General features: G+C 45.0%; 1 protein-coding gene across 2 annotated transcripts in view; it reads left to right on the top strand.

Moving 5' to 3' along the window:
- Window positions 1–12,007, top strand: part of LOC139537179 (roundabout homolog 1-like) — a 228,864-nt gene that overhangs the window by 87,227 nt on the left and 129,630 nt on the right. For both annotated transcript variants that reach the window (XM_071338197.1, XM_071338198.1), the window contains one exon: window positions 26–352. In XM_071338197.1, coding sequence (XP_071194298.1) covers window positions 26–352 — 327 coding nt within the window. The remainder of the gene's footprint in view (window positions 1–25; window positions 353–12,007) is intronic.

Raw genomic sequence — 12,007 nt, 5'->3', positions numbered from 1 at the left:
CATGTCATATTTCCTCTTTACTCAGGATCTCGTCTTCGTCAGGATGACTCCCCTCCCCGGATAGTGGAGCACCCCTCTGACCTCATTGTGTCCAAAGGGGAGCCGGCCACCCTCAACTGCAAGGCGGAGGGGCGTCCTGCCCCCACGGTGGAGTGGTACAAGGACGGGGAGCGTGTGGAGACAGACCGGGACAACCCCCGTTCCCACCGCATGCTGCTGCCCAGCGGCTCCCTCTTCTTCCTACGTATCGTCCACGGCCGACGCAGCAAGCCAGACGACGGCAGCTACGTGTGTGTGGCCCGTAACTACCTGGGCCAGGCCGTCAGCCACAATGCCTCGCTGGAGGTAGCCAGTAAGTAATGTTCTCTGTCTCGGTGGTGGTGGGTCAAAGCCGTGTGGGTTGGTGTATCAACTACTAGCGACAAAGTGAGCATGCTGACGATAGCTATTTGCTTTATATCAAAGGATGTACATGGAATATGTAGATGTAAGTGATGGCTATCACTGCTTTATAACACTGAGGTCAGTGTTGTTAATAATTACAGAAAATGACAGAACACTGAGCGGTGCTGTGGTGCCTGCCTGGTTCGGACAATCTCTTAAAGGAGAAGTTTACTCAAAATCCAGAAACCTCCCAAGTGATTCCATACATTGAAACTAGATCAGTGGAGTTTGCCCCCCCCCCCCCTCCTCCATGTAGTGATGTACTGAAACAGCTGAAAAATAGCTCACGTGACTGGTGATGTTGCTGGATGCAGGCCTCACTCTGCACGTTGCCAGTGAATTCATTATTCAGAAATCCATGATGTGTGGCCAAATTCGTTGTTTTATTGAAAGTGTGTGGCCGAGAAGCTATTTTTGTCAAAAGTACTATCGGTTTTGAGTCAGGAAATGTGTACTTTTCCACCTAAAAGATTTGCCATTATTTTATAGCATTATTTTATGTAGCCGACTGCCACAGCAGCGGAGAGATCGGTAACCACTGCGCATATGCGCTCTTGGGAATCCCTTCTTAGTAGAAACTGCACGTTATGCCCTTATTCACAGATGCATGTTTTTTGGGTTGGCGAAGTAAAGACAACATTACACATTAGTTATAAAAAATAAACAACAACCTAGAAATATGTCTAATGACGAAATACTTGCAAGTGAAGAAAAAGACTACTGGAGGGCTGCCGATGGTGTCGTCAAACTGGGTTTATTCAGACTATTCAGACTAAGAATGGAGGCAAATTGAGCTTCAGGTGGCCTCCGCCCCTCTAGCCGCCGAAGCCACAGCAAGATCTGGTAGCAGTAGCTCCCCAGGATCGACACAGACTGGTGGTGCAGTTGGGGCAATTGCGCTCCAATTCCACGAATGAGGAATGTTTGTGCTGCAGAGAATTCAAATATGTTACTACAATTCTTACAGAAATCTAGGAACGTAATGCTGATGAGAGCAGTTAGGCTGCTTTTGCGACCACTGAGATTTATCTGCCCACATCAACGGTCCTGAAAAATATAAATGGTGACGCACCCCTGGTCCAGCTGGGCCAAATGGACAGTTATCTAACGAGTAAGTATCTAAACTTTTCTTTAGTGAATGATCGCTTATCATCAACCTCTATGAGCGGGACCGTTAGTGAGTTTATGTTTTCACATAAGCCCCAAACACTATTTAGTCTTTATTTATTCATCACAATGTTTTGGTGTATTCTATTCTGCAATGTAAGGTGACACAATGTTTACTGCATCTCAATCCCCCCCCCCCCCGTCATAAATACAAAGGGCACATATGCTAACCTGCAGAGCACCTAGGCCTCTGTCTACATGATATGGTGCTATGGTAACAACACAATAAGAACACCTTGAACGTTAAGGATCAGGCTCGGCTACATACCGCATGCTTTGTCACTTTCTCTTCTCAAACACACCTTTGTATTTTGGCACTGCGCCAGATCCAGTCCATGGAAACACAGTAGCGACAGCTGTATCTTGTAGTATCCTTCGGGTTTTCCGTCCCCGTAGTTTCAAATGGCATATCTCATTCACATGCATCGTCACTCAAGTGCTTGTTACACACACGCAGCGATGCAAGGTTGGCTGCAGGAATATTTACATTGTATTTACTATTTCGAAATGCTACTAACCGTCTTCTACATCTCTCTGTATCTTTTATCGGAAAACAGTCAAATTTGAGGCCTTCTTCCTTTGGTTTCCTGTATAAAGTGCATCCAGGAACCGAACACCAGCTTGCTCTTGCTGCCAACTCTTTATCCACTTTTTGTAACTAACTTTACCTGCGATATGCCTAACTCTATCATCTTTTTCACCAGCTCCTTCTCTCCCCCCCAAAAATGTAATCTGTGACATCAAGCTCCGTGTAAGGGCACATCTCTTAATCATGAGTTTACTGGCAATGGAACAGAGCGAGGCCTGCATCCAGCAATGACATGAGTCACGTGACCCTTTTTTTGCGGCTGTTTCAGTACAGCACTACAACGAGAGAGTGCAAACTCCACTAAACTAGTTTCAATGTATGGAATCACTTGGTAGTTTCTGGATTTTGGGTAAACTTCTCCTTTAAAGGAGGATATTCAAGGTCACCAACCACAGGACCAAATGAGCCCAGTCAAGAGCCTTGGACCAGAATAGACCGTGAAGTCATGTTCTCTGACAGTCTGATGGTGATGACAGGTCTAGCCCTGCTCACTCTCTCTCACTCTCTCTCACTCTCTCTCTCACTCTCTCTCTCTTGCTCTCTCACTCACTCTCTCTCTCTCTCTCTCTCTCTCTCTCACTCTCTCTCTCTCTTGCTCTCTCTTGCTCTCTCTCTCTCTCTCTCTCTCTCTCTCTCTCTCTCTCTCTCTCTCTCTCTCTCTCTCTCTCTCTCTCTCTCTCTCTCTCTCTCCTCTCTCTCTCGATCTCTCTATCTCTCTATCTCTCTCTCGATCTCTCTCTCTCGATCTCTCTCTCTCTCTCTCTCTCTCTCTCTCTCTCTCGATCGATCGATCGATCTCTCTCTCTCTCTCTCTCTCTCGATCGATCTCTCCTTCTCTCTCTCGATCGATCTCTCTCTCTCTCGATCGATCTCTCTCTCTCTCTCTCTCTCTCTCTCTCTCTCTCTCTCTCTCTCTCTCTCTCTCTCTCTCTCTCTCTCTCTCTCTCTCTCTCTCTCTCTCTCTCTCTCTCTCGATCGATCTCTCCTTCTCTCTCTCGATCGATCTCTCTCTCTCTCTCATCTCTCTCTCTCTCTCTCTCTCTCTCTCTCTCTCTCTCTCTCTCTCTCTCTCTCTCTCTCTCTCTCTCTCTCTCTCTCTCTCTGCTCTCTCTCTGCTCTATGACTACAGCTCTCTAGCTCTTGAAATGCCAAGGTTTTTATGAGGCTGCATCTGAGCCTCCATAAACTTTACCTGGAGACACTTCAATGACACTAATAACTCAACTGGCCCCGTACTGGACAGTTGGAACTATCTGCAGAGCATGGCCGTCTACCAACCTGCCTAGACAGTTTATCTAGGCTGTTTATCCTTTTATCATTGTTGTTTATTTTCTTCCCTCCTAACGCGGGGTCAAACAAGGTGAAACGCTAGCTTGCACTGATGTAAAGTCCTAATACATATATTCTCTCTATAGTAAATGTGAAATACACTGATTAATACAAAACATTAAGAACACCTGCTCTGACCAGGAGAATCCAGGTGAAAGCTGTGATCCCTTATTCATGTCACTTGTTAAATCCAATTCAGTCAGTGTAGATGAAGGGGAGGGAACAGGTTAAAGAAGGATTTTTAAGCATTGAGACAATTGAGACATGGATTGTGTATGTGTGCCATTTAGAGTGTGAATGGGCCAGACACTAAATGTAAGTGCCTTTGAACGAGGTTTGGAAGTAGGTGCCAGGCGTGCCGGTTTGTGTCATGAACTGTAACGCTGCTTGGTTTTTCATGCTCAACAGTTTTCCGTGTGTATCAAGAATGGTCCACCACCCAAAGGACATCCAGCCAACTTGACACAACTGTGGGAAGCATTGTTGTCAACATGGGCCAGCTTCTCTGTGGAACGCTTACGACACCTTGTAGAGTCCATGCCCCAACGAATTGAGGCTGTTCTGAGGGCAAAAATGTGGGGTGCAACTCAATATTAGGAAGGTGTTCCTAACGTTTTGTACACTCATTGTATGGTCTAATGAGCAGTTATTTGGGCTTTGAAATGATTTTCTATCTAGTTTGATCCTCTCTTCTGACTTCATAACTCCCTGTACAACCCCAGGGAGAGAGAGCAGTGATCCTCTCTTCTGACTTCATAACTCCCTGTACAACCCCAGGGAGAGAGAGCAGTGATCCTCTCTTCTGACTTCATAACTCCCTGTACAACCCCAGGGAGAGAGAGCAGTGATCCTCTCCTCTGACTTCATAACTCCCTGTACAACCCCAGGGAGAGAGAGCAGTGATCCTCTCTTCTGACTTCATAACTCCCTGTACAACCCCAGGGAGAGAGAGCAGTGATCCTCTCTTCTGACTTCATAACTCCCTGTACAACCCCAGGGAGAGAGAGCAGTGATCCTCTCCTCTGACTTCATAACTCCCTGTACAACCCCAGGGAGAGAGAGCAGTGATCCTCTCTTCTGACTTCATAACTCCCTGTACAACCCCAGGGAGAGAGAGCAGTGATCCTCTCTTCTGACTTCATAACTCCCTGTACAACCCCAGGGAGAGAGAGCAGTGATCCTCCTGGGTGTATTTCATCTGCCCTTCGCTGTAACTGAAACAGCCTTGTTACCAACTCCATTTCCAACATTGAAATAACAGCTTCATTTTGGATACTGTGTTAAGTGCTAGGCTTTTCTCTCTTATTAGTCCTTGCTTATGGGCGTGTAGTGATAATCCTTGTTTCAACAATTTCTGGCTGTCTAACAGGTAGGGAGGGCAAAGTCAGGGTTTAGCGTGGCTTATCTGGAGCTACAAACACGTAGGAACTCCAACTCTCCCCGCAGTACCTCACTACCTGACCCCAGACCTTGACTTACTCCTTTAAAGGCTTTTGAGTGATTCCTCACGAAATGTAATCCATAGAATAGTCCTTTGGAGTAAGGATTGTTGACATACAGTTGCGGCCAAATATATTGACACCCTTGCACTTTTCTTTAATAACTCCCTATCTCTTATCAAATAAGTTGCAAAAATAAATAAATACATATTGGTCTCCACATCTTATTGGATTTCAACATTGCAGAACCAATTACATTTTTGTAAATGTACGTTTACAATTTTAATTTTGAAAATAGAGACGAAAGGCATGGACAACATTATTTGCACCCTGGAGCTAGTACTTGGTTGCGGAGTCGTTGGCCAAGATAACTGCCAACACATGTTTCTTGTAGGCATCAATGAGCTTGCTGCACCTTTCTACTGTCAATTTGGCCTCGTCTTCAGCAGCAACCTGATCTAATGCTGATCTAATTTAATTCTGATCTAATCTAATTCTTCAATGTTTGAGAGGTGCCCAACTGCTGTTTCCAGCTCTCACATGAGGTTATGAATGTGATTCAGATCTAGACTCTTCGCTGGCCACTCCAGAACATTCCAGAACACTTCAGAACACTTTCTTCTTGAACCATTCCAGGGTGCGTTTGATATGTGTCTGGATGACCCACAACCTTCACCAGAGATACAGTTTTTGGACACTGGGTTGAACATCGCAATCCAAATCACCTTGATAATAGAGATCCATTTACATATTGGGATGTTGTATCGTATCGTTTTGACAATATCGCAACATGATTTGTGCGCTAGTTGGCTGTACCTGCACCAAAAGTCCAGTATTTCTTTCGTCATAGCTTGTTTTCCGTCTTCTTTTTAAATAGGGAGCCAATTTGTTACTTCCATTTCTCCTGTCTCTCTTGACCCTCTGCAGCAGACATAGAGTATGGTGAGCAATATGTTTGGACCATGGAATCTCAATAAATCACAGATAGAATTGTAAGAATCGTGAGAATCGGAATACATATCGTATTGGCACTTAAGTGTCATGATAATATCGTATTGTGAGGTCCCAGGCAATTTCCAGCCATACTTGATCATCTGCTGATTTCATGATGTCTTGAACACATTCAAGGCCCCCAGTACCAGAGGCAGCAGAGCAAACCAACAGCAATATCCAACCTCCCCAATGTTTGATTGAAGGGAGGATGTTATTTTCTTTGAATGTTTCATTTGGTCGTTGGTAAACACAGGAAGACACCACTGCTGAAGGAGACACAAGAAACCCTGATTGAACTTCTCGAAAAACCCACCTAAACAAGCCTTCATTCTGGGGAAAATGTTCTGTGGACTAGAGCTCTTTGGCAACGTGCGCAAGGCATCATGTTTGTTTTGGAGTCCAATATTCAACCCATTGTCCAAAAACCTATGGCAAGATCTGAAAACAGCAGTTGGTGGAGGGCACGCCTCAAACATTGAAGAAACAGAGCAGTTTGCTGATGAAAGTGGGCCAAATTGCCAGTAGAAAGGTGCAGCAAGCTTATTGATGGCTACAAGAAGCATTTGTCTGCAGTTATCTTGGCCAAAGCCTGTGAAACCAAGTACTAGCTCCGGGGTGCCAATCATTTTCTAAAATAAAATTGTCAACTTCAGTTTACAAAAATGTAATTGGTTGTGCAATGTTGAAAATCCAATAACAAGGTGTGGTGACAAAAAGTTAATTTGAATATTTATTTTAATAGCGTGACGTTTCAAAACCGCACATTTTAGAGCGGCCATTTCAGCTCATGAAAAATGGGAAAAAAACGTATACAAATGTCAAATATATGTCAATGATCTTTTCTCCAAAGGACTATTCTATGGAGGGCTTCACATTTCAGGGCTTCACATGGAGGGCTTCACATGTCAGGGCTTCACATGGAGGGCTTCACGTTTCAGGGCTTCACATGTCAGGGCTTCACATGTCAGGGCTTCACATGTCAGGGCTTCACATGTCAGGGCTTCACATGGAGGGCTTCACATGGAGGGCTTCACATGTCAGGGCTTCACATGGAGGGCTTCACATGTCAGGGCTTCACATGGAGGGCTTCACATGGAGGGCTTCACTTGGAGGGCTTCACATGTCAGGGCTTCACATGTCAGGGCTTCACATGGAGGGCTTCACATGTCAGGGCTTCACATGTCAGGGCTTCACATGGAGGGCTTCACATGGAGGGCTTCACATGGAGGGCTTCACATGGAGGGCTTCACATGTCAGGGCTTCACATGGAGGGCTTCACATGTCAGGGCTTCACATGGAGGGCTTCACATGGAGGGCTTCACATGGAGGGCTTCACATGGAGGGCTTCACATGGAGGGCTTCACATGTCAGGGCTTCACATGGAGGGCTTCACATGGAGGGCTTCACATGGAGGGCTTCACATGGAGGGCTTCACATGGAGGGCTTCACATGTCAGGGCTTCACATGGAGGGCTTCACATGGAGGGCTTCACATGTCAGGGCTTCACATGGAGGGCTTCACATGTCAGGGCTTCACATGTCAGGGCTTCACATGTCAGGGCTTCACATGTCAGGGCTTCACATGTCAGGGCTTCACATGGAGGGCTTCACATGTCAGGGCTTCACATGGAGGGCTTCACATGGAGGGCAGGCATCACCACTCATCTAGCGAATAGCTGGGTTGATGTGGTGCTGTAACAATGTTTATACAGTATGTAATGTTACAATGCTTTATGATCAGTGCAGGGTTTGGACTGAGCCTGGCCTGGACATAGCTGTTGTTCACTGTTTCCAGACAGTGTAGTTTAGGACTCGTTTATGCTTAGTTTGTTAATGCACCAGTTTGTTTTGTGGAAACTCTGCCAGAGTAATTCTACGTACTCTCTCAGATCTCTTGTTGAGCCTTATTTTCCTCTTATTCTTAACTGACCCAAGAACCAAGGTTATTTCGTGCATCTGAAAAAAACACTATACAGTCCATGTTTTACAGCCACATAAAAAGACATACAAGAAACTGTAAAATCCTACACTCAGGATGTCAGATAAAGTTCTCTGTTTTGGATGTTTTATTTGACAGAATATGTTTCTCTCACATGCAACATGAATTCTCTCACACACTGATGCTTATACACACGCATGCCTACTGACACACACAACCATACTCCTACTCACGCACATTCACACTATGGCTATTGTCCCAGCCCTCCTGTTGAGTAAAAGGAATGTGTTTTTATCGAAGCTAATTGTGCGCAACCAGAGCTTAATAGTAACATCAGTGAATCCAGTTACACATTTATGCACATATTGGATCTTTGTACGATGGGAGCGGTCAGGTGACCTATTGTAGTTGCATGCGATCTTCCTATATAGACTGACACTGACCTACTTCAATAGCTCTCTGTTACTCCTGTCTTCTAGGCCTCTGCTCTCCCTCTGTCCCCACCCCCCAGCACCTAGGCCCCTGTCACACCACCCTCCCCACTCATCTTCTCCTCCCTAGTTTAGCCACCACCTTTAACCTGATGCCTTAAAAGGAATGCATTTTGCATCATCATCATGATGTGGCCGGTGACACTTTGCTTCTTGAATGTCCAATATCTTGAAAACTTTTGGGGTTTTTGTCGACTGATGAAAAGAAAATGTATATTTTTGGAGTGGGTTTTCTGTTTAAGTAGAGTCGCACTCGGCTCTCTGTGTCGCTCTTTTCAAACCCCTTGCCAGTGAAGATCATTTGTTTACTTGCCAGACTATTTGCCTTTGATTAACTTTCTTACAGCATCATTCATTACTTCAGTCAGTCCCCTGATGTATTCAGATCACTTCTTGCTGTGGGGTCCCCTCACAGTCAAGGGAAAAGGCTAGAGATCCCAGGAGAACATGCTCCCGTTAGGCTCCCACAGCGTGTCTCAGCATGTGTCCTGGGCCTCTCAGGGCTGAGCACGTCCTCCCTGTCCCAGAGCCGTATCCATAGCAAGTCTTACTGAGGGGTCAATGGTAGGTTGGGACTGTCAGAGGGCCCAGGGGTACGCTTTTTGAGATGTGACAAATGCATAATTTGCCATGACTCGTGGAAATGTGGTATCAATTCACGCAAACATGTCTGCTTCACATCCCTATGGTAAAAACTCCAAAAAGGTTGGTGGACTTTTACTATAGGACCCACCTGCCATCCACAACAGCTGTGTGTGTGTGTGTTTGTGTGTCTAGTAGTGCACCAGTTTAGACTAAGGGTTTCTGTATTGCTAACAGGTGCCAGTGTTATTTTGTCAGAGTCTGCCCAGTGTGAGGGGTAAGCCTGTTGTGTTGTCTGTTAGACACGCTTTCACCCCATTGTCCCCCCCGTGAGGACTTTGTCCGCCTGCACGCTCAAAATACACATCAACCAAAAGTGTGTTTTTTTTATGGCCTTGGGGAGGGTGGTGGAATGAGCAGGGGCAGGGGGCAGAGGTTAGAGGTCAGGGGTGTTACAAAATAACATTGTGACTTTCTTTTCATGCTTGGTGACTATAAAGGAGGGGAGGGGTGGTAGAGGGGACAAAGGCACTGATTCTGGCAGCAGGCAGGAAAGACAGAGAAGAGAGGGACGTGATAACAGGGGACAGCAGAGATGGTGTTTTCCTCTCCTTCCTGGTGACAGGGATTAACGACAGTGGGCATGCCCTCACACTCCGTCCCTGCCTCAGTCACACTGGGTATCCATCTATCACCCAGCTACTTCCTGTGTCCGCTCCACTGACTCACTCTGAGGAGGTCTACTGCTGCCCAACACCAAACCTGTCTTTCTTTATGCTCTTTGTCCACCTGGGGAGTTTATTTTGGGATGTTGAGGTTTAAAGTTGAGCTAGAACAGAGGGACAGCTTGTAGAATCTCAACTGAGTTATTTCCTACTGATTCAACTCAAAGGGATCCAACTGACGCAGGGGTCATCCACGGGTCATTTCAGGGTCCAGGGGTCTCCCATATGTGGTGGAACAGAGCCCCCTCTGTCTGATACTCCTGAGTTTGGGCTGTAAGATATGTGAGTCAACGCGTGTTAGTCTAATGTGGTGGTATTTCTAAATCATACAACATTTTATTTGTCACATGTGCCGAGTACAACAGGTGTTGACTTTACCATGAAATGCTTACTTCCCAACAATGCAGAATTAAAAAGGAAGAAAATAAAGGAAATAGTAACACAATGAAATAGCAAAAACAAGGTTATATACATGGAGTACTGGTACTGAGTCAATGTGCAGGGGTACGAGGTGGTAAATGTAATGTAAATGTTGAGGTAATTGAGGTAATACAGCATCTACAGTTGAAGTCGGAAGTTTACATGCACTTAGATTGGAGTCATTAAAACTCGTTTTTCAACCACTCCACAAATTTCTTCTTAACAAACTACAGTTTTGGCAAGTCGGTTAGGACATCTACTTTGTACATGACACAAGCCATTTTTCCAACAATTGTTTACAGACAGATTATTTCACTTACACAATTCCAGTGGGTCAGAAGCTTACATACACTAAGTTGACCGTACCTTTAAACAGCTTGGAAAATTCCAGAAAATAATGTCATGGCTTTAGAAGCTTCTGATAGGCTAATTGATATAATTTGAGTCAATTTCAAGGTCTACCTTCAAACTAAGTGCATCTTTGCTTGACATCATGGGAAAATAAAAAGAAATCAGCCAAGACCTCAGACAACAAATTGTAGACCTCCACAAGTCTGGTTCATCCTTGGGAGCAATTTACAAATGCCTGAAGGTACCATGTTCATTTGTACAAACAGTAGTGTGCAAGTATAAACACCATGGGACCACGCAGCCATCATACCGCTCAGGAAGGAGACGCGTTCTGTCTCCTGGAGATGAACGTACTTTGGTGCGAAAAGTGCAAATCAATCCCAGAACAACAGCAAAGGAACTTGTGAAGATGCTGGAGGAAACAGGTACTAAAGTATCTATATCCACAGTAAAACGAGTCCTATATCGACATAACCTGAAAGGCCGCTCAGCAAGGAAGAAGTCACTGCTCCAAAACCTCCATAAAAAAGCCAGACTACGGTTTGCAACTGCACATGGGGACAAAGATCGTACATTTTGGAGAAATGTCCTCTGGTCTGATGAAACAAAAATAGAACTGTTTGGCCATAATGATTATCGTTATGTTTGGAGGAAAAAGGGGGGGGGGGGCCTTGCAAGCTGAAGAACACCATCCCAACCGTGAAGCACGGGGGTGGCAGCATCATGTTGTCGGGGTGCTTTGCTGCAGGAGGGACTGGGGCACTTCACAAAATAGATGGCATCATGAGGCAGGAACATTATGTGGATATATTGAAGCAACATCTCAAGACATCAGTCAGGAAGTTAAAGCTTGGTCGCAAATGGGTCTTCCAAATGGACAATGACAAGCATGCTTCCAAAGTTGTGGCAAAATGGCTTAAGGACAACAAAGTCAAGGTATTGGAGTGGCCATCGCAAAGCCCTGACCTCAATCCTATAGAAAATTTGTGGGCAGAACTGAAAAAGCATGTTGCTAGCAAGGAGGACTACAAACCTGACTCAGTTGAACCAGCTCTGTCAGGAGGAATGTGAAAAAATGCACCTAACTTATTGTGGGAAGCTTGTGGAAGGCTACCTGAAATGTTTGACCCAAGTTAAACAATTTAAAGGCAATGCTACCAAATACTCATTGAGTGTATGTAGTAATCTTCTGACCCACTGGGAATGTGATGAAAGAAATAAACGCTGAAATAGATCATTCTCTCTACTATTATTCTGACATTTCACATTCTTAAAATACAGTGGTGATCCTAACTGGCTTAAGACAGGGATTTTTTACCAGGATTAAATGTCAGGAATTGTGAAAATCTGAGTTTAAATGTATTTGGCTAAGGTGTATGTAAACTTCCGACTTCAACTGTACATGTGGGTAGGGTTAAAAGTGAGTAGACAATCAGGATATATGATAAACAGAGTAGCAGCAGAGTATGTGAAGAGTGTGAAAGTGTGAGGACCGACGCCGAAGAATAGAAGCAGGTAAGGGGAGTCAACATTTAATAG

This window comes from Salvelinus alpinus, chromosome 13 (genome assembly GCF_045679555.1).
Source record: "Salvelinus alpinus chromosome 13, SLU_Salpinus.1, whole genome shotgun sequence".
NCBI classification, from domain to species: domain Eukaryota; kingdom Metazoa; phylum Chordata; class Actinopteri; order Salmoniformes; family Salmonidae; genus Salvelinus; species Salvelinus alpinus.
Note: the sequence above shows the minus strand (reverse complement) of the source record. Positions and strands in the feature narration are given on the sequence as shown.